At 35.5% G+C, this 26,469-nt stretch overlaps 4 protein-coding genes across 4 annotated transcripts; all 4 read left to right on the top strand.

The window, feature by feature from the left end:
- The first annotated feature begins 784 nt into the window (after positions 1-784).
- Positions 785-5,473, top strand: LOC128235409 (transient receptor potential cation channel subfamily M member 2-like). Its single transcript, XM_052950227.1, has 3 exons — positions 785-890; positions 2,061-4,241; positions 4,420-5,473. Exons 2-3 carry the CDS (start codon positions 2,069-2,071, stop codon positions 4,923-4,925), a joined length of 2,679 nt encoding a protein of 892 aa, XP_052806187.1. The 5' UTR covers positions 785-890; positions 2,061-2,068; the 3' UTR covers positions 4,926-5,473.
- A 4,786-nt stretch (positions 5,474-10,259) lies between these two features.
- LOC128235514 (transient receptor potential cation channel subfamily M member 2-like) lies at positions 10,260-13,570 on the top strand. The gene is made up of 2 exons (XM_052950323.1): positions 10,260-12,438; positions 13,065-13,570. The coding sequence occupies exons 1-2, from the start codon at positions 10,260-10,262 to the stop codon at positions 13,568-13,570; spliced, it is 2,685 nt and encodes an 894-aa protein (XP_052806283.1).
- A 1,962-nt stretch (positions 13,571-15,532) lies between these two features.
- LOC128235408 (uncharacterized) lies at positions 15,533-18,924 on the top strand. Its single transcript, XM_052950226.1, has 6 exons — positions 15,533-15,587; positions 16,297-16,440; positions 16,838-16,917; positions 17,377-17,451; positions 17,976-18,102; positions 18,319-18,924. The coding sequence occupies exons 1-6, from the start codon at positions 15,560-15,562 to the stop codon at positions 18,861-18,863; spliced, it is 999 nt and encodes a 332-aa protein (XP_052806186.1). The 5' UTR covers positions 15,533-15,559; the 3' UTR covers positions 18,864-18,924.
- A 3,349-nt stretch (positions 18,925-22,273) lies between these two features.
- On the top strand, positions 22,274-25,922 carry LOC128235407 (uncharacterized). Its single transcript, XM_052950225.1, has 6 exons — positions 22,274-22,342; positions 22,829-22,972; positions 23,554-23,633; positions 24,604-24,678; positions 24,962-25,115; positions 25,318-25,922. The coding sequence occupies exons 1-6, from the start codon at positions 22,324-22,326 to the stop codon at positions 25,860-25,862; spliced, it is 1,017 nt and encodes a 338-aa protein (XP_052806185.1). The 5' UTR covers positions 22,274-22,323; the 3' UTR covers positions 25,863-25,922.
- Positions 25,923-26,469: the final 547 nt, after the last annotated feature.

The following is a 26,469-nucleotide window of genomic DNA, read 5'->3' as shown; positions in this document are numbered from 1 at the left end:
ATATAGGGCCACCTTGGCCCTCTTGTTTACTTTGGTCATCGGTCTCTTCATAATTATACAGTACATGCACTGTTTAATAGTTAAAAATGACATGGAATATTAAAAAATGTCTGTTAGATCGATGTTTTGTACTGCCCGGTCGTACTCAGTTTACAGTCTGAGTTTGTCTTTTAAAGATGTAATTTTATCTCCAGCTGCAGTATAAATATGATCACTTTTTGAAACCTCGTGACTCATCATACCCTGGAGTTTGCTTTTATAATACATATCTGACACGCAATGGCCGTAAAATGCCAGCACACTTGATGCTTTAATGACCACACGTAAGTAGTTCACGTATAGTTACACTTAATAAATTCAATGACAAGTGCGTAAGCATCGGCTTATACTATGGAAGGAACGATTAAAGAACTGGTGGCATGAATTTTGAAGATATTTAGATTTTTTTTAAATCGCTGTTTTCTTTTCCCCGTAAAAAATCCAACTAACCCCGATCAATTACATATCACAAACGGGCAGCACACTCACACTTCATTTCTCGGAAAAATACAGAAGTGACCAGAATGTGAACTACTTCAGGCCTCTATGTGGAAGTTGCATTGTCTAGTGGAATAATGATATTGATTTATGGAAGCTGTTTACTGGAGGAAGTCAACATATTGCCTTCTGTTACTAAAAGTGTTCCTTGTTAATGAGTTCATGCCCAGCAATGAGCATTCCGGCTGGAATAAAGACAAACGGAGTTTCACAGTAAACGCCTATGTTTATCCGATTTATACCTCATATACATACTGTTGAGATCCGCTCTACATTAGTTAAGCAATCTTCCGCGATAGTGTATGCTCAGTGAAAATGTTCATCGCCTTTGCTCAAGTGGATTACTGAAAATTGTAAGTATTAGATGTGGATAAAGTTTATTTACAGTGACATTAATATGACGATGATGTTGCTAATGCTGATGATAAGCATTACCACATTTAATACAATTGTTTTAATTTATCGAAAATTACATATACATATCGATGGTTCTATCGAAGGATACCGTGTTTAATTTCTACCTTATGAGACTATCGTTGATCGGCGTAAATCTTTTTGGACTCGCAGTCATTTAAGATTTGTGTGTTTTCAGCTATTAAATACACGGTCACAGTCTTGTTATCATTAATCAAAAGTTTCCATTAATGCATTTTTTAGTAAGTAATTAATGGTATATCACTCAAAAGTTTTGTTTGTTATACATGCGTATGTGTTGGTTTTAAATACGAGTGTCACTTTAAGAAGTTTCTGTCAAATACAATGTACTCATATTTTGACAACAAACCATCGTATTTATACGATAACTAAAAATGAGCATGTGGTTCATTCTGAATAAGTCTAATTACTGTCATATTTTATATGCCGCCTAGATTTATCATGTTAAGCGAGTTTTGGTTTACAAAATTCAAAATAATTGCAAAATATGAATCCGTTTTTAAGAAATCTTTCATTATTTGTAAAACCCGAGTTTACTAGACTTAACTATATTAAGTACAATATATGATATTTGTTTTCATAAACTCTACGGAATTCAGTTGACACATATTTCACTCGGTCATACTGAACGTTTGACCGATCACATCCCCTGGCATGTAAACTAAGCATAATAGGAGGACAGTATTACTGATTTGCTTCATTAAGGCCAACATATAATTTTGTTATGTATTCAGTCCGGCAAAAGATAAGCTAAGTAATAGGTCTCACTGAATCGTGAATCACAATTTTGTTAATTCTTAGTTAGTTTGATACGTATATCGAGCATATTATACAAATAATGAAACAGCGCTGTTGGTACTTGCTGTTAAACATTCGTTTAAGCATATTACAAAACGGGATTTTATTAAAAATGGTATCTAACACACAACACGACATTTTAATAGCCTAATTACATCGACGGTGAAAAACGGCAGCGACATTCCTAAATAAAAATGTTCATATATATTTTATGAACAATTTCAACACTGTCGCTGAATAAAATTGGAGTATAAGTGAACATTATCTGATGTGTGTTTTTTTATTTTAAGGAATCAACATGGAGATTTTTGGTACGCTGATTATCGAAGGTGACGAGGAAAATGAAATTCAATACTGTAAGGTGAACCAAGAATCTAACATCGAGGACATATTTTCCAACTGGGGATTAAAGAGCACTGGCTTGTTACTGTCTTTGACGGGTTCCGCTTTTCCAGACAAAGGAAAACAGAAAGAGGTTGTGAAAGCGCTTGCTGAGGTGTTTGCTAGCACGGGTGCATGGGTAACCACAGACGCAATTGATGATGTCGGAGAAATTCTGAGAGAAGCTGTTTTAGAAGTAGAGGCTATCAATGACTACCAACCGGTGGTCATTGGTGTTTTCCCCTGGAATACCGTCGCAGAAAAGATCGCCGAGAAGAGTTTAGTACCGAAGGATGATCCTGTGGTCGATACGCATTTTACGCATTTCATTTTTGTTGATGACGGCATCGATGTTGATGAGTTTCGTGTGCAGGTCGACTCTACAATTTCTAGCAGTGCATTCGGGACTGTCGACGCAAAAATCCCAGTTGTGGTATTAAACATTGGACACGATGTCAACAAAAAATACTTGAAACTGTCTGTGATAAATGATCACCCGGTGTTATCGTTTGGAAAGTCTAAAACCCAAATGAAATTTACCGATGAAGAGCTGAAAGGAAAAGAACATCTAGTTTCATCTGTCACCAGCGACAATTCGATTGAATATGCTAACGCAATCTTAAAATCAGTGATTGGGGCCAACGACGAATCAATTGACTCCTTAAGACTCTCTATTGTCTGGAATGAATCGCATGATCAAGTTGCCTCTCTGACAAAAAATAATAAACGCTGGAAAAATGAGACATACAAAAATAAACTGCTGCGCTTTGCGTTGGAAAGTGACAACGGGAAAACTGCATCCACTTTGTATTCTAGTGGCATAGATCTTGTTAACTTCTGCAACAAAAACTTGGTTGGTATGTTCAACCAAATTGGCGACAATGGATTTGGTAATACGGATTTCAACACGCTTGAAGATGTCCAGCGCTACATTTCCGATAACACAGAAGTCTTGTTAGATATCGCTGAGGGTGTCACTGAAACCGAAATCGCCATTAGTTGTATTTTCATTTGGTCCATCTTTAGTCTGAGGTATGATGTATCTTACCAGTTTTGGCGACTGTCAGAAAGCAAGATGACTGCGGCTGTATTTGCATGCAAGTGTTTGAAACGAATGAAGAAGTGCACAGACGACGACGACAGGAAATCGAGAATAGAATTTATAATTGGAAAATACGACCATAGATCCACTTGGATCTTGACACAGTGCTATACCGATAAGAAGAGCAAGGCCAAGAAGTGTCTAGTGCGCGAGAGAAAAGAGTTTGGAGGCACCTCGACACTATTGCTTGCTAATCAGGACAAGATATTTATTCAACACAGTGCTTGCCAAGCGGCCTTGAATGACATATGGCTTCAACCATTGAGCACAGATGAGACCTCCAACCCATTTTGGAAAATTATGCTCTTTATGATTAACCCATTGCTTGCTGGTTTCTTCCTGAATTTCGTAGACCAAGATTCCAAGAAAGACGTTAATGGGAAGTGCTGTGGCGTCTTTGTATGGATGTTGAAAAGGGCATGGGACTTCACGCATAGTCCGCTTGTCAAGTTCATGTACAATATGCTGAGCTATTTGGTTTTCCTGACCCTATTTGCATACGCTATAGTTTTCAGTACCAATCAGTCGTTCTCCGCAGTGAACTATGTTTTAATGGTATGGGTATTCTCCTTCGTTGTAGAAGAAATCAGACAGAAACTTGTTTCGAATGACGATTACATCACTGATATATGGAATTGGATTGACCTGTTAGCACTGACACTTTTTATTGTCGGAGAAGTGTTGCGCCATATAAACTTGGAGATAGCGAGGATACTTATGGCCCTTGACTTTATTATATTTTCCTTGCGACTTCTTCACGCATGTACATGCCTTAGAAATATTGGACCAAAGCTTGTGATGATCGGCAAAATGATGCAAGACCTTGTCTACTTCTTCATAATTATGATGGTTGTTGTGGTGTCGTATGCTATCGCTACACAATCCATTCTTTACCCCAACTCGCCCTTCACATGGCACACATTCTACAAAACGTTGAAGATTCCTTACTGGAACATCTTTGGAGAGCTCGGATTGGAAGACATTGAGGGTAATGTTTTGTAAACTAAGCCTTTTCCTAATGGTTGTAAACGTTTTATTGTATAACCTTACAACGTCGTTAGTGATATTCTGTCTTACTTTCACTATACCTATGATAGTAATTGAATTGCAGTCTGTTAATTGAAACAAAAGTTTTACAACAAAAACAACCATTAAATACATTTCAGATGTTGGTGATTGCACAAACGATCCTATGGCTGGTTTTGAAGACCTACCCAGATGCCCTACCAAGGCAGGGACATATATTGTTCCAATTATGATGGCAATCTACATGTTGATCGTACAAGTCCTCCTGCTTAACCTTTTGATCGCCATGTTTAGCTTCACGTTCGAGAAGGTCCAAGACGAAACCGACAAGTACTGGTGTTTCCTCCGCTTCAAGTTGATCCGCGAGTACTACGACCGACCCTTTCTCTGTCCTCCACTGACATGGATCAGTCACATAAAGCGCATTGTATTCTACATACGCAGAAAGCGGATAGAGCACCACCACCACTGCGGCAATGCATTTTGCAAACACATACACAAAACTGAAGGTGAACGACTGATGCGATGGGAAAGAATGCATGCTGAGAAAGCAAAACTCAAGAAAGACGACTTGAAACGTCTCAAAGATTCGTCACTTTCTGGAAGATACACAGAAATCCGACGTAATTTGTTGATCGATAGCTAAACTATAACTAGCCGAAACTGTTGTTATACATACTGGTTTGACCTTGAATTGATAACTATTGAAGCCTACTTGATGCGGTGCAATTCATTAAATGTTGTTATGTTTAAAAACTTTTAATGTTTGTTTTATTGGAAAAAGTGTTGAATAGCAATTACACATATACAGTGTCCGAATTATAAATAAAAAACCCTGACTGGCTGTTCTTGTAAACCTTTAACTCTGTATATTTTTCATTGCCGATGACGCCCAAAATCCAAAACGATGTAAGTCGTCCAGTTAGGATACGAGTTATGTGTAATGTTCTGGTTCTTTGCTGTGTTGAGAAAGGTAAATGTGTCCACTAGTTTTGTTTATAGATGGCTTGCTGGACAGAACATGCTAAGGAAGGATACATTTTAATATCAAATCGTTAAAATGTCAAATCGGCATTTAATACATTGAACAATCGTGCTAGACGTAGAATTATATTGTATTTAATATTTCTGAAACAGTATAAATCCATTTAATTTTGTATCTTATATGAATATTATATTATCGTCATTTTAAGGCATGAACTGTGTATTATTCGAAACTTAAAATATATTTCATCTTCTAGCTTAGTGAAATCATGTGTACAAAGTGTATCCAAATCACAATGTTGCTATATTGAATTATAATACTACGAGTAGATATTTCAGTCATATTACCAGTGTTGTGCATGTATTTCAATAAAAAATAGGAAATATTAAATTTTCACTTTTATCTTTCGAACCTATACACTTTAAATTATCTACCTTAATGCGAGAAGATGTTAGTTGTATTCTTGTAACGTTCCGAAAAAGACAATTATGCTACATGTATTCCATAAATATAAATATACGATCCTTCACAAGTCGTTATAATTCACAATTGTACTTGATGATTTAGGAAAACATATTACTTATTATTAAGCTTATTAATTATTTCCTGGACGAATTGAATAAAATTGTGTTCGAGTGTACGAGTGACAGATTCATTTTTAGCTCGACTATTCGAAGAATAAGAAGGGCTATACTACTCGCCCCAGCGTCGGCGTCAGCGTTGGCGTCCGGTTAAAGTTTTAGGGTAAGTTGGGATTTTCACTTATACGTCCAATACCCTTCATTCAATTGACTTAATACTTCACACAGTTGTTTAGGACCATCACACAATGAGGTTACATAACTCCATATTATTCTTAATACAAGTTATGGACCCTGACTGACTTAGGAACTTAGGTTAAAGTTTTAGGGCAGGTTGGGCTTTTCACTTAAAAGTCAAATACCCTTCATTGAATTCATTTAATACTTCACTCAGTTGTTCAGGGCCATCACATAATGAGGTAAGATAACTCCATATTATCCTTTATACAAAATATTGCCCCTGATTGACTATGGAACTTAGGCTAAAGTTTTAGGGCAGGTTGGGATATTTTATTAATAACTTCTATACCCTTCATTCAATTGACGTAATACTTCACACAGTTACTCAGGACCATCACACAATGAGGTAACATAGCTCCATATTATTCTTAATACAAGTTATGGCCCCTGAATAACTTAGGAACATCGGTTAAAGTTTTAAGGCAGGTTATAGTTTTAGGGCAAGTTTGGATTATAATAAAAAACAACTCCTTTACCCTTCAATTGTCTTAATACTTCGCACAATTAATAACGACCATCTTACAATAAGGTTACATAACTCCATTTTAACCCTAAATGCAAATTATGGCCATTGACTAACCTTTTTTTCTTTTTCTTTTTATTTCTTTTGACAGGTACAATTTTATATTCTTAACCAGGTTTTCACAAGGGGAAAACAAGTTACTAGAATGAATTGCGTCATTTTTCGGGCGGGCTGGTGGGAGGGCAGCGTCAAAGTCACCTTATGTATTGAATTTTTTTAGCTAGGTTCGACATATAGTGACCAAACTTGGTATATATAAAGAGATATGATAAAGAGTTTATGGATACCTTTCATGGGATTGCGTTTAAGGCCCCTAGACTCAAGGTCACGGTCAAAGTTACTATTACATGTAATACAAATGGTTGGTATTGAATAACTTAAGTAAGGGTTAACATATTGCAAGCAAACTTTGTATATTGAAAGAGTTTATAGAGACCTTTCATGAGGTTGTGTTCTGGGCCCCTGAGAGTTATGGTCACTGTTTACTTTTTAAGTTGATTTTTTTATTGCTTTTGACAGACACATACATCATTATTGTATTCACTCCTAAGTCAAAGCGGCGTAGTCGAGCGCGCTGTTTTAAGACAGCTCTTGTTCAATCACATGCTTTATCTGTTAAAAAATAACGAGAAAATCTACAGGATTTACCTCCGGTGATAAACGGTGACAAAAAGAACGACAATTCCAGCGCTTCCTACGTTACAGAAATAGAGCGCACTATAATACCTTAAAGAATATAAAACATAAGATTCTGTGTATTCGATTTTTTTGATTGCGTTTAAAAGGAGAATATATCACAAGGTGATATCCTATAAGAATCACTGCATTTCAACAGTTGAAAGGGGCTAGACACCAGATGGTCTTAAAATCGGCAAATACATTATTTGCACAAGACAAGCATATAATTGTCAATACGAGCTAGTATGAGGCCGATAATACATCATTCTACATGATTAAAAGAATATTTTGTATTAGCTGAATTAATCCGTTTAAAAATATCTCATAATGTTTTCCCAGTTTATAGTGTGCATATTTAACATGTGAACGTCACGTGATTAGTACAGATGCATATACCGACGCTATTTCAAATTGACTGGGATTTACGTGGTAGACAACCCCAGTAAATTTCGAATTTGAAAAATACGCAAAAACTGTTTTCGACAATCCCTGTTTTTTTTGGTTGCAACTATATCATCTGGTGTCTAGCCCCTTTAATTAGAGCATTTGTATTAAAGATTTGAGCTAAGCACAATAAGTTTTGTTTGTGTTTAATCAGTTCTAATAACTGTCTAATGCTGTTTTAAATACCACAAAAAGTTCATCCCACATACCGACTCATGCAATAACTATAAAACGCAACATTAAATAAATAGTATTTCACATATTTTTATATACCTTATACGTATCGTATCCAATGTCAATCATGGTCTTAAATTGGCCTATACAGATACAAAAAGGAGAACAACTGGTTGTTTAAACATAGTGGGAGAACAATATGGCTGAAGAGAATTCCCTCGTCAGCACTATTTTTTTATGAACTAAAACTTATAATCATATTGCTTGACCAGCACATTTTGAATCATTCATAAAAAAACACCCGCAGGAAATACATTACAGTAGACAGCTTTTAGTCACAATGTCTGGAAGTATGCTATTGATTTATGTCTGGTATGTTAAATAGCTCACAGAAGTATAAATCTATTGGCTTCTGTTATCGAATTTGTTCTTTGATGTTCAGCTCATCATCCCAGCATGAACATTTGGAATCCGTTCAAACGATGTTAAATAGTGTTACCAGCTGAACTATATTAACAATGTTAAGATCTATATAAACATGTGAAGCGAAACAGCTTTGGTAGATGAGGGTTCACGTGGATACATGGAATGTATTGAGATACTTTTTCAGATTCGTATAATTGTAAGTATTCTTTAACTTATTGAATAACTTACTACGAATACTACAATCACTAAGTACTACAACCACTACTACTACCATCACTACTACTACTACAACTACTACTACTACTACTACTACTACTACCACTAACACTACTACTACTACTACTACTACTACTACTACTACTACTACTACTACTACTACTACTACTACTACTACTACTACTTCTGCTAATACTACTACTACTACTACTACTACTACTACTACTACTACTACTAATACTACTAATACTACTACTTTTTTAACCAAATGCTTTTTAAAACATATTTAGTGGACAGGCGTTTTTATAGCATCAAATAGCTGAGTACTGTTAAAAATGTCATGCACGTTTAGCATTTACTTATATTTAGCAATGAAACTGAATTTTTTACTTATATTTGAAAAAAGTATTGAATGTTTTGTATGAATAATCTGAACGTTCAAACGATGTTTAATAGTGCTACGACCTCGAATATGGATACACTGTTATGATATATAAACATGTGAAGCAAAGCAGCTTCGACAGTCACACGTGGATACATGAACATGTATTAAGAGGAGTTTAAGATTGATAAGTTTTAACGTGAGTATTCTTTTGATGATGTCTGTGCTTGATATTCGTCTTTAAGACACTAATTAATACATTTTTGAACAGTATTCAAACTAAAATCCGATTGAAACGTATTTACATTCAATTGTTGGAGTCAACATTTTTTTATCCAAATACATGTACACATGTATTACCATGGTTGACATATTCAAAACTCATTTTAATATACAGTATTCATACGCATAACATTAATGTTTACTATATATTGCATTGAAATTGTAAAAAGGCTGTCATCCATTAAACCAGAACAGAAACGTTTAACTATCAATAATAGGTGCGATGTACTGTATGAAATCATCAGAATAGTTCTATAGAAAGCCTTTTAATTTTGCTTTAAATGATAAAAATGTCAGTATCGTAATATGGAAAAAAATAACAACAGAAAATTACATGCGTCAGTGTATTACACTCAACTGTGGCATTGGGGTCTTCTTATCAAGGATTGCAATAAAATAATAAATTGCTCCTCATCCCTAATAAATTATCATAATTTATGGTTATTATAAATTGAAATAGCCTTATCTGGTCAGCCCCTTGTCTTTATTCCTTACCCTAGTACACTATCAAGTGAGATGGTAGTACATCACTAGTGCACAAAACTAACACAAACTGTCAAGTTTAGTCAAAGCAGTACTGTAAAATATGTTTCATGACATTATATCATTTTTTGAACGCAAACGACACATATTTAAAAAAAATGACCGATCGTTATGAGAGCATGTCAATTACATATAATTTACACTAAATACTTGGCAACACAGATAACATTGGTGTTAGTAAACTGATGATTTGACTGAAGTTTGCTAGCTCTAACGTAAAGCAATACTATGCTAAAAATTCGTTTTTTTTTTCAAATGGTTGCTGTCCCACTGGCTTATGTTTCACACAGATCAGTCATTAAATTAGTACACTGCGTAAAAAGTGTCCAATAAGCAACAACTCAATATTTATAGCGATTTGTTTTCAGCGACGATGAATACCAATTACAGTTTACATTCCTAAACAATATGTTCACTTATACTTTATCATGAATAGTTGAACTATTTATGGGATACAAACACATGAATATTAGAGTTATTTTTATTTTACTTTTCAAGAAATCGTCATGGAAATGTTTGGTGCGTTCAAGATTGAAGGTGAGGATGAACAAGAAGTAAAATACTGCAAGGTGAACCACGACTCCAACATCGAGGGTATATTTTCCAACTGGGAATTAAAAAGAACTGGCTTGTTACTGTCCTTGACGGGCTCCGATTTTCCGGACAAAGAGAAACAGAAAGAGATTGTGAAGGCGCTTGCTGAGGTGTTTGCTAGCACAGGTACATGGGTGTTCTCAGACGCAATTGATGATGTCGGAGAAATCCTGAGAGAAGCTGTTTTAGAAGTAGAAGCTATCAATGATTACCAACCGGTGGTCATTGGTGTTTTCCCCTGGAATACCGTCGCAGAGAAGATCGTTGAAAAGAGTTTAATACCGAAGGATGATCCCGTGGTTAATACACAATTTACCCATTTCATTTTTGTTGATGACGGCATCGATGTTGATGAGTTTCGAGTGAAGCTTGACTCTACAATTTCAAGCAGTGCATTCGGGACTGTCGACGCAAAAATCCCAGTTGTGGTATTATACATCGGACACGATGTCAACAAAAAATACTTGAAACTGTCTGTGGTAAATGATCACCCGGTGTTAACGTATGGAAAGTCTAAAACCCAGATGAAATTTACCGATGAAGAGTTTAAAGGAAAAGAACATCTAGTTTCATCTGTCACCAGCGACAATTCGATTGAATATGCTAATGCAATCTTGAAATCAGTGATTGGGGCCAACGACGAATCTATCGATTCCTTAAGACTTTCTATTGTCTGGAATGAATCGCATGATCAAGTTGCCTCACTGGTAAAAAACAGCAAACGGTGGAAAAATGAAACATACAAACATACACTGCTGAATTTTGCGTTAGAAAGCGACAACGGGAAAACCGCAACCACTCTTGTTTCTAGTGGTATAGATTTGGTTCAGTTCTGTAACAGACACTTGATTGATCTTTTCAACAAAATTGGTAACGATGTATTTGATAAAAAGGAATTTGACACACTTAAAGATGTGCAGGATTACGTATCGGATGCCACAGAAGTTTTGTTAGACATTACTGAAGGCGTAAAATCAAAGGAAATTGCCATTAACTGCCTTTTCATTTGGTCCATCTTTAGTCTGAGGTATGATATATCTTACCAGTTTTGGCGACTGTCAGAAAGCAAGATGACTGCGGCTGTGTTTGCATGCAAGTGTTTGAAACGAATGAAGAAGTACACAGAAGATGACGATAGGAAATCAAGAATCGAATGGATGATTGGTAAATACGATCATAGATCTACTTGGATCTTGACAAAGTGTTATGCTGATAAGAAGAACAAGGCCAAGAAGTGTCTAGTACGGGAGAGGAAGGTATTTGGAGGCACATCTACACTGCTTATGGCCAATCAGAATAAAGTGTTCATACAACAGAGCGCTTGCCAAGCGGCCTTGGATGACATATGGCTTCAACCATTGAGCACAGATGAGACCACCAACCCATTTTGGAAAGTTATGTTCTTAATGATAAATCCATTATTCGCAGGGTTTTTCTTGCATTTCGTAGGCCAAGATTCTATGACAAATGGGAACGGAAAACAGATGTGCTGCGGTGGATTTGCATGGATGTTAAAAAGAGCATGGGACTACACTCATAGCCCGTTGGTCAAGTTTATGTACAATATGCTGAGCTACCTAGTGTTTCTGACTCTATTTGCATACGCTATTGTTTTCAGTACCAATCAGTCGCTCTCCGCAGTGAACTATGCATTGATGGTATGGGTGTTTTCCTTCGTTATTGAGGAAATCAGACAACAGCTTGTTTCGAATGACGACTACATCACTGATATATGGAACTGGATCGACCTGTTAGCGCTCGCTTTATTCATTGTCGGAGAAGTGTTGCGCAACATAAGTTTAGACTTAGCAAGGATAATTATGGCGCTTGACTTCATTGTTTTCTCCTTGCGACTCCTTCACGCATGTACATGTCTTAGAAATATTGGACCAAAACTTGTGATGATCGGCAAAATGATGCAAGACCTTGTCTACTTCTTCATAATTATGATGGTCGTTGTGGTGTCGTATGCTATCGCTACGCAATCAATCCTGTACCCCAACTCACCCTTCACATGGTATACATTCTACAAGACATTGAAGATTCCCTACTGGAACATCTTTGGAGAACTAGGATTGGAAGACATCGAGGGTAATAATACATTTTGAATTTTGATTCTCAGCTCTGTCATCCGAGTTATAAAACTCATTTTCCGATAAATCTTGTAGAGCAATATATCAGTCAGCACTTGTTCACTATTTTATATGCCTCGAAGATGTATATTTGATACTAGCACTGCCAGTACGTCCGCCTGTGCTTCCGTCCGGAAAAAACACAGCCGTCCGTAATATAATTAGAGAAGTGTTTGACCCAGGACCGTCAAACATCACAGTAAATAACCCCTTTTGTTGTTGGTGTTACTAGTTCAGAGGTCAAGCTAACGGTCAACGGTCTCATGATAACTTTGTCTGCACCATAAATCGAGATCTGTTTGACCCATGGCAATGAAGTTTCAGTGACAGGTGGCCTTTGACCGGTAGATGAACCATACTCATTTATAGGTCAGTAGGTCTAAGGTAAACAAGGGCACTAAGGGAGCATACTTTTGAAAAATATGTATCTTGTTCCCCTTAAACTCATTCTTCCGTATTTTACTCTTAACCTAACCCTGCTATTTATGTTTAGAATTGATTGTTTAATGTTTAAAAAATCAGAATAAATAATGAAAAACCTGTTAAACCAGATTTACAACAATATGTACGTGTTATACATTCCAGATGTTGGAAATTGCACAAACGATACCATGGCTGGTTTTGGCGATCTTCCCAGATGCCCTACCAAAGCAGGGGTGTATATCGTTCCAATCATGATGGCAATCTACATGCTGATCGTCCAAGTCCTCCTGCTTAACCTTTTGATCGCCATGTTCAGCTTCACGTTTGAGAAGGTCCAAGACGAAACCGACAAGCACTGGTGTTTCCTCCGCTTCAAGTTGATTCGCGAGTACTACGACCGACCCTTTCTCTGTCCTCCACTTATCTTGATCAGTCACGTAATGCGAATTGTATTTTACATACGCAGAAAGCGGGTAAAACACCACGACCACTGCGGCAATGCATTTTGTGAACACGTTGAGAGGACGGAATGTGAGCGACTGATCAGATGGGAACGAATGCATGCTGAGAAGGCAAAACTAAAGAAAGACGACTTGAAACGTCTGCAAGAATCGTCGCTTTCTGGAGCTTACACGGAGATCAGGCGAAACTTGCTGATAGATACCTAACTGTCGATGACATTGCGGTTTTCAATGCATTTTATTGACATAATGCTAAACTACATTACTAACGTGTGGTATAATACAATAGGCAGTCTGTGAGTGTATTAAAGTATAGTCAGACGACATAAAGGTCGAATGTTGTTGCCTGAAAAATTCATGTATCTTCAAATGTTGGTTGAGCACAAGAACTAAAACATGGAACGCCTTTTTAATTTGCACAATACGTACTGTGTTGGTAATTATAGGAGGGTAGATCTATAACAATGTCAAAACATGTCATATTATAAAAAAAATCTTATGTATTGATGATATGTCAGTGAAAAAACGACGTTGACATTTCTGTCATTTTCCAGAATTTAAAATTTAGCATACATAAAGCGTACTTATAGATATATCAAACGTACCTTATTTGTTTCAATCATAATAACCTGTTTTATCCTATATCGTAGACTTTTTAAGGGGAATAACTCACTATTTTCATTAGTCAATATCCACTGTATTACTTTACACTGTTTTGCCACAGTATATGATATTTTGTATTCATATCTATTTTATTTACTTGTATACACAACCACCAATTATTTTTTTTTAATTAATGCGCCTTTGAGAACACAGGGGCTGCTTATGTAGTTATTGCCTAAGGTTTTAGCTGGATTCTATTTTTGAAAATATTTCGGTTTATATATTAGTAAACACCAGTCGAGAGAGAAATCCAGCCACTTGCAACTCTCTGACAGGCAATCCTGCTTCAATTTGTTCATTAGTTTGTATCAAATATTTAAAATTTGTTCATTAGTTTGTATCAAATATTTAAAATTTAGCAAATTAGAAAGGTAAATTGGCTTGGATTAAGCTCATTGGGTTGTGACTATTTCTTACCGGCTGTGATATCTTGACCAATGTGTTCTCAGCATTCCTGTGATAGGAAGAGTAAGTTACACATAACTTTAGTAGAACCAAGACTATCATTATTTTTCATTCGAGGTAGTGTCTTACTTGTCGACAACTGCGTATTAATTAATATAGAAAATGAATTGTGGCTAATATCAGTTTATGGTGAACACAATAAAACGAAGTTTTTTCACATATTTTTGTCAATTTGTTTCATACATTATACTGATATGTGTAATATGTAATGATGAAATACAAACATGTTCTATTATAGCCCTAAATCCATTGTATTAAGCGCTATGTATTTGATAATCATATCCAGTCTTCTAGAGCTTTCAAATACTTGAAAATGATATAATACATATACATGCTTTAATAGGCCTGCTGACTTTCTGAATGCTGAATTATACTTTGACATTTACTTAAAAATCGTGTTTTATAGTTGTGTTTCATGTTGTAATGTGTTCTTAAGACAAAAACGTTCCAAGTCAAGTGGCTCGTTACCTGCAATTATTTATTCCATGTCTTCGGTTTATCAACCATTTCTTATTTACATACAATATATATTAAAGTCAGGTCTTCCTTTTCGATTTGATTCATATTTCGAATATACTTTGATAAGCATGTTTTAAACCAACTCACGTACTTATTTATGACAATGCTTCATATATATTAAGAGTGATATTTACACGTGCGTATTTTCATGCCGAATTATTTAGTGTTCATTGATAAAGGTTTGTTATGCATGTCCTAAACTCATACTTTTGAAACGCCATGTATTTGTTAATCATTCCAGTCTTATAGAGCTTTGAAATAATACAAAACTGTTTAGTGTTTGTACACAACATATTAACGTTGATATTTCGTATTTACGAGTTTAATAAAACAAATAAAAGGTTGCTATTAATTGTATTTATTGAAGTAGATTAACATGTTTAAACAGATGCATCATGAACATTTATAAAAGCGCTGATTTTCAAACTATTTTATAGACATTCCAGTTTTGTATTAAATCGTGGTGTAGGCTGATAATGGAATCACTGTGTCTGGTTGAGATAAGGTTTATGCGCCATATTAAGACTTTCCAAATACATAGCAGACGCCATGGTTACAATGCTATGGATATGTTTCGGTACGTAATCATTTTATATTTAGAGTTATTTTGACCATCATACATGTAAAGCAATATGCATTGCAATATTGTAGCTTGACAACATAAATAACTTTTTTTCTATTACTTATATGTTTAGGTCAGCGAATATATATATAAGCTCAGTTATATATATAAGCAAACGAATGCTTGTCGTAGGTTCCAACAGCCCCTCATCGATGAAGAAAAACCGGTAATTTACGTTAGTGGTCAAATTCCTAATAGTATGAGCACATATAATACGAATTTTATTTTAAATGTTTTCGGACATGTACATGTATGAGATTAGCTGTTCTGGTATTCAATATTGGTCTGATCTGGATCTAAGAACGATGTAGATAATCGGATTATTTGTTATCAAAACTGGCTAATATAGTGAATTAAGTCAATGATGTATGACCCTAATAATAATTTGCATATTGAATACCACCCCTGATAATTAGCTTACTTTTGATTCTTATTATGATTCTATCTTTACGGTTGAAGAAGTCTATGACGGGAGAATGTTACTTAGAAGTTTCTCCATCAAAACATGTTAAAACAACACTGCCATGTCCTAATCGTCTCCATGAGGAGGTCAAATTGTTGTGACCATGTCTCTGCCGATTTTTGAGGTTGGAAGAGGCTCGGGTCTTGAGAATGTAATCTCAATAAACCGGTAATTGATATTTGAATTTAAATGTTCTGTTAGTTCTGCTATTCGTTCCTTCCTGGTGCGATGTGTGTCACGACCTTGACCCTTTGGGATGTGCGAGTCTGATTGGAGCAAACAGCAGCTTGTGTCAGGAAGAGGTATTTGCCCACACCGCCTGTCAGAGAACATGCGGACTATGTCGTAAGCATTTAGATAGATTAAACGGCGTATTAGATATACTTATAATATATATATATAATCATGTCGTGAAGGATCTTAATATCATTTTTCTATTTTGGAAGCGATCAAAGCAAAACTGCTGAAGCAAGAGAAGGGCTCAAATATAATATAAAACAAGTTTTCGATTCATGTAAACTTTATCCAATCAGTATTAAAAACACCAGAGCTAGTGAATATTTAAACATCCTTGCAATTGAACAGTGAACATAGAAAACTAGATTCATCAACAGAAACCATGTGGTAGAGAATCACAAAGTGAACAGCGTTGTCAGCAGCGTCGATTAAGGTTTTTCTTTTTAAGAAAAGATATGAATATGTGCGTATGATTTATGATTATAACATTTAGTTCTTGTTCCAGCTTTGACGTGTTACCACTGCATTGATCCAGTAACGGATGTGCAAAGTTGCACAGCGACAAAACAATGCCAAATGGGGGAGGTTCGTATGAAGTTTCCCTGTGAGAATATCAATGGATAATACCATGAGCATATTATGGAAGCTATCCACTTCAAACATGTTTCGCTAGTCAGGCTTTCAGATATCAGTTTACTTGAGTTAATACAGGGACCGATAAGGCTTGTATGTTTAGTATTGTAATGGTTCATAAATGTTAGGACACGTTTCTGGCTCGCTAGTCTTTTACCGGCTAACCACCCCACCCACGCCTCCACAATGGAGCTCTGTGTTTCGCTGAGCGTTCCAATGCGGTAACCACACCATTTATTGTAGAGTGTGTCTGTCGTATAATGCCATTTCTATTTTAAGCTTCTCGATAGCAATATTTGTATGAGTTAATAAATACAACATGGTTTCTAAAAAGTGTTCCGTTCATTGAATGCAAAGAAGTGTATAACTTTGGAGAGTGTGGCTTTTGATATATCTAACGAATCATTGCAGAAATGCATGACGAGTGAGGTATCGTCTTCGAAAGATGGACACCACGAATACAGACTCAATTGTGCCTCAAATATGGTATGTTGCAAAAATATATTTTAATTACATTTTGTAGCTGTGATCAACTATGCTTGTAATTAGGTATTGTCAAATACATAGAACAGTTTTGGTTAGTAAAACTATAAATTCAGCTTCGTTGTTTGTTTAAAGTGTTGTTTAAATAGTTCTTGAACTACGTTTCATTTTTCATTATGCACCACTCGGCCATCACAATTTACTTTCCTCACACTGTAATATGTTTATGACTAAATACTATTAGTCTATGTAGATATTTGACTCGAGTATGAGGACCGCAACTGCGAATTAAACAATTAAACACACCTGATATTTGAGTGTGAAAGAAGCCGCGATTTATCCTCCAATTGTAAAGCTCAGATATGTGTAACATGCCCGGTGTCAGCGCAATGTCACTTATGCCTATAAGCCCCACTATTATTATTGGTCGCCGCGATATACTGATGCAACGCGGTTTTGTGTTACCAGCTCGGACCAAACACAATTACAAGTGCACCGCAAACTTAACTGTATATATTTTTTGTCAGATGTGTGACGGGAGTATGATATTTTCCATCGTTGGTCGTCGCGATATTTCCTCCCACTGCTGCAGTGTGGATTTGTGTAATCAACCCGATGCAACCGCGAGTACAACAACGTCTGTTCCTACCTTGTGTATGTACTTGCAAAGCCTTTCATAAAACGATAACAAAAGCGTTTCATTTGTTTATGAATAGTTGAATCTAAAAACATGCAAATCGTTATGCTTATGTGGTAAATATTATTAAAAATGTTTAATAGCACTATCGGTCATGATTAAAACACTGGACAAACATCAAACTAATGAAACGGTGTTTAAAATCACTGCCTTTTTAAAATATATTTTTTCAGCGTGTCAGAGGGACATTTACATATTGGTAGAAGCCTTCTTACATGATGACAAGACAACGGACATGCTTCTTTCGCAGTTTTTATCTGCCTTGGCATCATCCCTTCCCGCAGACAGTCAAGCCAGCCTCGCAGTATTTGATAGAGGAATATATTTTCTGGTCCATTTTGCCGATTCGACTCAGCTTCTCAACTACAACACGAGTACGTTTATTAGTCCTCATCATTCTATACTCGACTACGACAGAACAATGCATGACCTTAGGAATGTTCTCCAACACCAAGACAATGGTGCAAGGGCTAATGCTTCTGATGCCGTCCTATTCATTACAAACGATAGATCGGATGACAGGAATCATGGTCACTTGCATTTACATGGATCTTATTTGGACGGCTTGGCTTCAAGCGTTACGGTGATTGACGTAGGAAGTCGAAACCCGGCTCTTGCATCCTTACTCGCAACTGATGCCAACCATGAGATAGCAGTGCCTACCTACCAGGGGCTTATGAGTGTTGTTCCTCAGGTGGTCTCACTCTTGTGCTCCTAGACCTAACAGATGTCGCCTTTGATATTTGTTAAAGATATTTGATTAAATTGCATGTTTCACACATTTGCTTGTTGTATGCAATAGAAGTTACACAAAGGGTAAAATGTCAACAAGCTACAGAAAGTTACGTACTGTTAAGTCCTATAAGAAATTAATTGTTAAATCGTGTTCTTTAAAGCAATAGTGTCTGAGCCAAGGTCTCTTTACTCATGTACTGCAGAGGGTGTGACAATAGTCACATCTACTTGATACTATCAAGCCATTAGCCAGATAATGAAACTTGCATGCAGCTAGATCCTGGACCTGGTATCAATCAAAGAAGAAAGGTGAGCTTCCTCGGGCTTGTACTTACCATGCAAATTGCATGTATTTATTTATAATTCTGCACCACTGCATAGCTCAGTGATATTACACATTTATAACAAGATGGAGCTTTAATATTTTGTAACAGTGTATAGCTTTTCCGAAAAATAAAGCATCATGACTTTTAAAGCCATGTCTCACGGGAAAGGCGAATTTCTCTGTAAGGTTGTGGAAGTTAAAGCTCATACATTTCTTTTCGTATATTTGGTCTCGACAACAAACACAAACGCTAAGGAAAAGAAATGAATACTAGTTTAGAAAAACAAACAAATACTCAATTTATCGACAATTATAATTCCGTCGTTAGTCTCGACATCTTTTCGGTTAAACGGTAATGGTCGATATCATTAATGAGCAACCCAATATACACTTGAAAAATCCTGCAAAATCTCGAACAACAGTAACAGACAGACAACACATGCATTCACAATTAAGAAGGCCCTGTTTTATGGCACAATGCTAGGATACAGTATTCACTTAAATAAAAGACCAATAAAAAACAGAACAAAACAGACAAAGAACACATTTATTAAAAAATAAAATATATTCTTTAAAACATGTTTGGGGTACCGGCTTGGAGTGGTAAACGAATTTGAAACTTCCGGTTAAAAAGTTTCAATCGATTGAAAAGTTAATTCAACAAACTGCACTACAATGCCTGGCGAATAAATATGAACCTATTTTTTCAGATGAAGGACGATGCAATACATATATGTATATCCCAGCATCGGATACACAGCCGTTTGAATTAATTATACTATCGAAAAATTCGAGACATTCAAAATGATACTTTCATCGAGCAACACGAAGGGAGAATATTTTGTTCCAATATTATTATGTTAATCAGCATACTGATATCTGCCCAATATCGGTCTGATGTTCACTAGAATTTCACACGATATTGGTATATTTTTTATCCGATGGGAAAAGCTATAGGTACGCTAAGTTCGACAAATATTTTTTTCTGATACATGAACTGAATATCCGATATTGACTAAATATGTATCGGTCTAATGTCTAGCCCATATGGCATTGATCCTACTTGTGAATGAACAGAAATGGACAGTGATGTTGCGGGAACGGTTAATAGCCGACGAATCAATAAAATCAAACAGTCCTTTCGGTAGGCTCTCTATTTTCTGTTCCATTATGCCTTAATACTCATAACAAAAGGTGAAACAGACTATAGCTTTTTTGTACTTAGCAGATGGTTATCTCTTGGAAGTTTTTGAACAGGGTTGTTTTCAACCCTGTTCAGTGTAGCCACAAACTCGACACTCACAACAGAAAAATCCTATTAATAATAACAAATGTCGCCAGCCGATTTACCAACAAACATATAGTTTGAGAAAGTGCAGACTATATTAATTGCAAGCTATGTTTCAAATAACCGAGGTAGATTTGACAAAGCAAGAAGCAATCATAACGCAATATCTATTTAAATAATTTAATCTGTTGAACTTAAATAAAGATAACATTAAAGAAGTATCCCTGCACCAAAAGATGAATGAACATCGAAAAGTAAACAAAGAATTACTATCCACTCTAAGCGCATCATTCAATCACGTGACACAATAATGAAGCTGACCATATAGACAATGAAGGAAAAAAAGTTTTGAAATTAAAGATTTTATGCTAACTTTTTATGATGTATATATATCTACAATTGTTTGAAATCAATTATTTAATTTTTCATCATTTTAATTAAGAAACCATTTCTCTTAATCTGTTTTAAAGTTGTTTTGTGAATAACAAGGCAAACATAGGCAAACTCTTTCTAATGAGTAAAGTTTGATTAGTATATATATACTCATATGTAACACCATAGGATGGAGTTCTGCTCGGATTGGTTACTTTCTCCATCATTGTTTGCCTTCTTACACAGCGACATTAATTTTATTGTCAATAAAATATTAATTTTTCATTTACCATCATGCTTCAATAAACCTGGGGTTGTTTTACACGCGGACTCTTAGATTCACTGTGCGACATATCAGCACCTTACTAATACACACATGATCGTAAATCATAATGGTTAAACCCCGTATAAAACCCTGTTCATACAGCGCTATCAGCGCTTTGATTATAACGTGGTATGTTTTTTTTTGTTCAATATTTGTTTGACGTCACTGTCATAAATACCTGAAATACAACATAGTGCAACAGTACTCAATATTTCAGTTATGGAGAAACTGGTTATGTGATAAAGTTTAAAACAAATAATAAACATTAATGTCAACATTTTCTTTCGATTTTTTTAAACCTAGATAATGTTTTTTTTTCTTCAAAAAGCTTATCGTAGATTATTAACGTTATTACACAATTCAGAATACAAATAATTTAGACAAATTTAATGCATGCATAACGTCAGAGGTTAGCAATAACACCAATTAGAACAAAGCGGTACGCTATTTGCTGGCAATTTTTATTGAAGGTTAAAGTTAACTATTCGGTGAGTATTGCAAATTGTCGTTAAGTAAGATATATTTAAATGCTTTATTGATTTTTTAGTACTTTAAACGTAATCAAGTTCTAAAAAATAAATTGTTCATAAAAGAATGCCGATTTCTATAAAATAATACTACTCGTAAATTTACTTTTTTATAACCTCAAAAAGACCTTATTGACCATTTTAAAGTGCTAAAAAAAGAAAATTTTAGATTATATAGCATTTCGTAATGTATCGACATGTACTTCTGTTGATATTTTAAATTTTTCGGTTATAAGCAGAGTTGCATTATGTAGTGAACGTCCCCCGTATTTCCCTACGTGTATTAGTTGGACACATTCGTTAGTGAGTTGTATCAACCATTTCTACAAGCTCATTTCTTATAACAGTATAATTAATTGTTCGTATAAATATTGGTTCACCTATAAGTCCATTCGTTAAAATATATTCTAAATAATAAAATTGCCAACATATTAACATGTATGTTGGTTGTATTTAAGGCACATATTGCTCCGAAGTCCGCGTTTAGTAGGTCATTTGAAGACGTAATATAAGCACTATACCGAAGTTATGGCAAGATAAGGCTATCGCTGTCCGTGATTAACATACCTGTACAGATGAGATTTCATTGCGAATGCGATAGTTTCAATGCTTTGGATATTTATCGGTAAGAAGGAACCTTATATCTAGTTAACTAATGCAAGCTTCTAGTTTGGCACTATGTTTCACATTATTACACTGTAGTGGCCAATCAGAGCCCACTATTGAACAGGACAATTCCATTAATCGTCATTTTTCTCACACCAACTTTGTTTTACCTGAAATAAGATTTATGCAGTGTATATAGCTTTTTCATCATCAAATTGTGTTTCATAAAAGTGTCCTTACGCTGGATCAGTCGAGCTAGTTTTGTCAAGCGACTGGGTTCCTGAATTGATCTCTTGGCCTGTACATTTAATAATAGGTATCTTGTACACCACACTGTCACGCATAAAATAGATAAATAATTATCAGTAGTTCGTGTATTTTTGCCACATGCTTTATTATTCTATAAATCTAATAGAATAATTAATACATTAAAGATGTTAAACAAATAATAAAAAATTGGAGGACACATTGCACTACGTTTGCTTATCAAACTGTATGTTATTAGCTCTGTTGTTCGTCGGTGGGTTGTGTGAGGTGTGTAACGACCTTGACCCTGCGGCATGTGCGAGTTTGATATCAGAAAACAGCAACTTATGCCATGGGGATGTATTTGCACACACCGCATGTAAGAGGACATGTGGACTATGTCGTAAGTAGACAGATCGATTAATGGACTTATTAAGTATAATTATAATATTAAATAAACAGGATTTACTATCATTTATCTACATGTATTTAAAAATTATGATGTTTTAAGACTTAAAGAATAATGTGTTTAGAAACGCCTAATGTAAAAAGACACAATAGGACAAAGGTTATCGGTTGATACAAACCTTACCCTAACAATATAAGAAAACATCAGGGATTAACGACTTTTAAAACAACCTTATCTTGCAATTAGGCATTTCTATTAACCTTAATGTTAAATTTGGTATTTGAATGGTATTTGCTAATATGTAAAATATATGACCTTAAGTACATCACACATGAGGTTATTTCATATTGTATATTTGCTTTTTTATTTCAACTGAAATCGGATGTAAATGAAACATTTGCAAATGTCAAACGTAACTTATTTTTTAAAATTTTATTTATAAATGTTCCGCATTTTTTCTGCATACAATACCATTATAATACTATCAAAATCGCACTGATTTATTGTTCGAATCCCTAAAAAGGGATTACGGTGAGCGTGTGCGATCCGTTTAACATGTTTTTTGTTCATTTTAGCGCTGACATGTTTTCACTGTGTAGATCCTGTAACGGACGTGCAAAGTTGCAACATGACGAAACAATGTCAAACGGGAGAGGTATGCATGGTTTCCCTGTCATTTTAGCATATTTAATAACGTACGTTTCTTATCATAGCTATTCCTATACACTAGGTTAAGTTTAAATGATCATGCTTAATGACTGCATTTTTGCTCGAGTTCATACTAGTTTATACGTTTAAATTTGTCCCTGCAGTTTTCAGGGTTGCATTAGTATTGTTAATATTTGTCCCTGAAGTTTTCAGGGTTGCATTACTATTGTTTAAATTTGTCCCTGCAGTTTTTTGGGTTGCATTAGTATTGTTTAAATTTGTCCCTGCAGTGTTTAGGGTTGCATTAGTATTGTTTAAATTTGTCCCTGCAGTTTTTAGGGTTGCATTAGTATTGTTAAGTTTTGGTATTATTGAGAATAATGTGTAAAGTTGAGTACTTATAGATCGACTTAACTTAACCCGAGTGAATCTCTTGTTGGCTTACCGTTCCAGCTCGATAATTCTGTCATTTGATGATAAAGATACTTCATGTATACTGAGTGTGCGATTGTTGTATTGTGAAACTCTGTGTCACTCGGTGATAGTCTGATGGTCCTTGGACTGTGTGCGTAGAACCATTTAATGCTTCTGAGCTTATTTCCTGTAGCTTCCATTGTTTCAATCACATTTCAGTGCGCAGTGAATAAAAATATGTATATAGTCGAATCGTTCTTTAAAAAGTTGTGAGGAAAGCATTATTTCTTGAATGCAGAGTTTTTTCATTTATTTGGTGCCATTTGATGCGAAAAATAATTTATATGGAATATCGCCACAATACAAAGTTTCCATGGTGCTACAGACGACGGTTTTCGACAAGGGAGGTAGTTGAGTGATAGCAATAAAAAGTAGTTCCATACGGGTACATTTTTCTCTTTGCCCGTGGGCAAGATAAAGATTTACAGCATGCCCAAAGATTTAGATCTATTCATCTGAGGTTGGAGAAGGCAGCTTCTTACATACCTAAAGACCTGTTTCAGAAATGCATGGTGAGTGACGTATCGTCTTCAACAGGTGGACACCACGAATACAGACTCAATTGTGCCCCAGATATGGTTAGTTGAAAATATTCTTTTTAAAATTATTTTTGTTACTGCGACAATCAAAATCGAAATCAGTTTTTGAAAACTACACTGTAAAATAATAATTTCAACTTAGTCGTTTGTTGTGTATGTATGTATGTTTTAATTTGCTTACGCTATTTTTCATACATTTATTCGCAAACTGTTTTGATATAACGGTTAAATTGTTTATGAATAAATATCCTTAACTGATTTAGATCAAAGAATCTTCGAGCCAACGGGGTTCGACTGCATATCATTAGTTATGTTTTGCCAGTTGTGTGACGGAAGTCTGATATCTTCCCTTGTTGGTCGTCGCGATATCTCCTCCCACTGCTGTAACATGGATTTGTGTAATCTGCCTGGTGCCTTCGCGATAACAACAACTGCTGTAGAATATTCACCGACTCCATCTGTTACGAACGCACCGTGTATGTAGTTGTCTCCAGTTTGATAAACATTTTCGTTTACTAATTAAGTTTCTGTATTAAATACGTTTAATCATACATATTTAACTCTTTTTCAAATATTTTACTTTGTGTAACTACCGTCTTCTGTTATTACTAACATGAAACATTAATTTGTGATTACAAAGCGGAAACGATATAAAGAATTTTGTTGTTTAATTTTCAGCGTGCTTGCGGGACATCTACGTGTTGGTGGAAACATTTGTACACGAAAACAAGACAGCGGTGTTGCTTCTCTCGCAGTTTATATCTGCTTTGGCTTCGTCCCTTCCCATCAACAGTCAAGCTAGTCTTGCAGTGTTTGATAGTGATTTACATTTCCGAATTCATTTTGACAATTCGTCTCAGTTACTGAGCTACAACACGAGTTCTTTTCGCACAATTCATCATTTGAAACTCGACTACGCCAGGGTTTTGAATGAGCTGACAAATGTTCTCCGACAACAAAACAATGGTGCAAGAGCTAATGTTTCTGATGCCATCTTGATAATTACTAACCAAAGAGCAGATGACAGAACTCATGGTCATTTTCATACCAACAAATTACAATTGAATAATTTAACTTCAAGCGTAACGGTGGTTGACGTAGGAGTTCGTAACCCGGCCTTTGCTGCGTCAGTCGCGACTGACTCCAACCATGAGATGGCAGTGCCTTCCTACCTGGCGCTCATGAGTGTTGTTCCTCAGGTGGTCTCACTCTTGTGCTCCTAGACCTTACAGATGTCGTAGTTGAAATATGTTACAAGGATCTTATTAAAAAGCAAATTTAAATCTTGTCATTGCCATGTGCCTTCACACAACGGCAAAAACGCCAATGTGTAAAGCTGAACAAAGGTCAGGTATATACATGTAATGACATAGATTTGTCTCCAGAATTTATTTATCTTGGAGTATAACGTGGTCTCAAGTTCACCCAGTGACGACCAAAAAACACACTTCAATTTCCAGAATTTTCATACTGTGGACATTTCTCTGACGGGCTAATTTTGATATGATGCTATCCATATTTATTACATCAGTTAATTCCTCTTGCTAATAATGCTTTTTATTTCATTGCCTCAATTTTCCGAAAGCCACTTTCTGAAATACAGTTTATTTTCTATCGAAAGAAATGATAAATGAGATTTTTTGAAAAAAATATGAAAACTAAGTCAGCACTATAGTGGGAACGATTTAAACAACTAGCAGATAACACACGCTATATCGCTTGAATTTGTTCAGCCGAATCTTATGTAAGTGGGTACATTTGTACTTTATTTTTTTAAATAATGAAATTGAGTTTCGTCCGATCAACTGAACACAAAAGATTTTTTTTTAG

Source organism: Mya arenaria, chromosome 5 (assembly GCF_026914265.1).
Source record: "Mya arenaria isolate MELC-2E11 chromosome 5, ASM2691426v1".
NCBI classification, from domain to species: domain Eukaryota; kingdom Metazoa; phylum Mollusca; class Bivalvia; order Myida; family Myidae; genus Mya; species Mya arenaria.
This window is presented reverse-complemented; position numbering and strand designations above follow the sequence as displayed.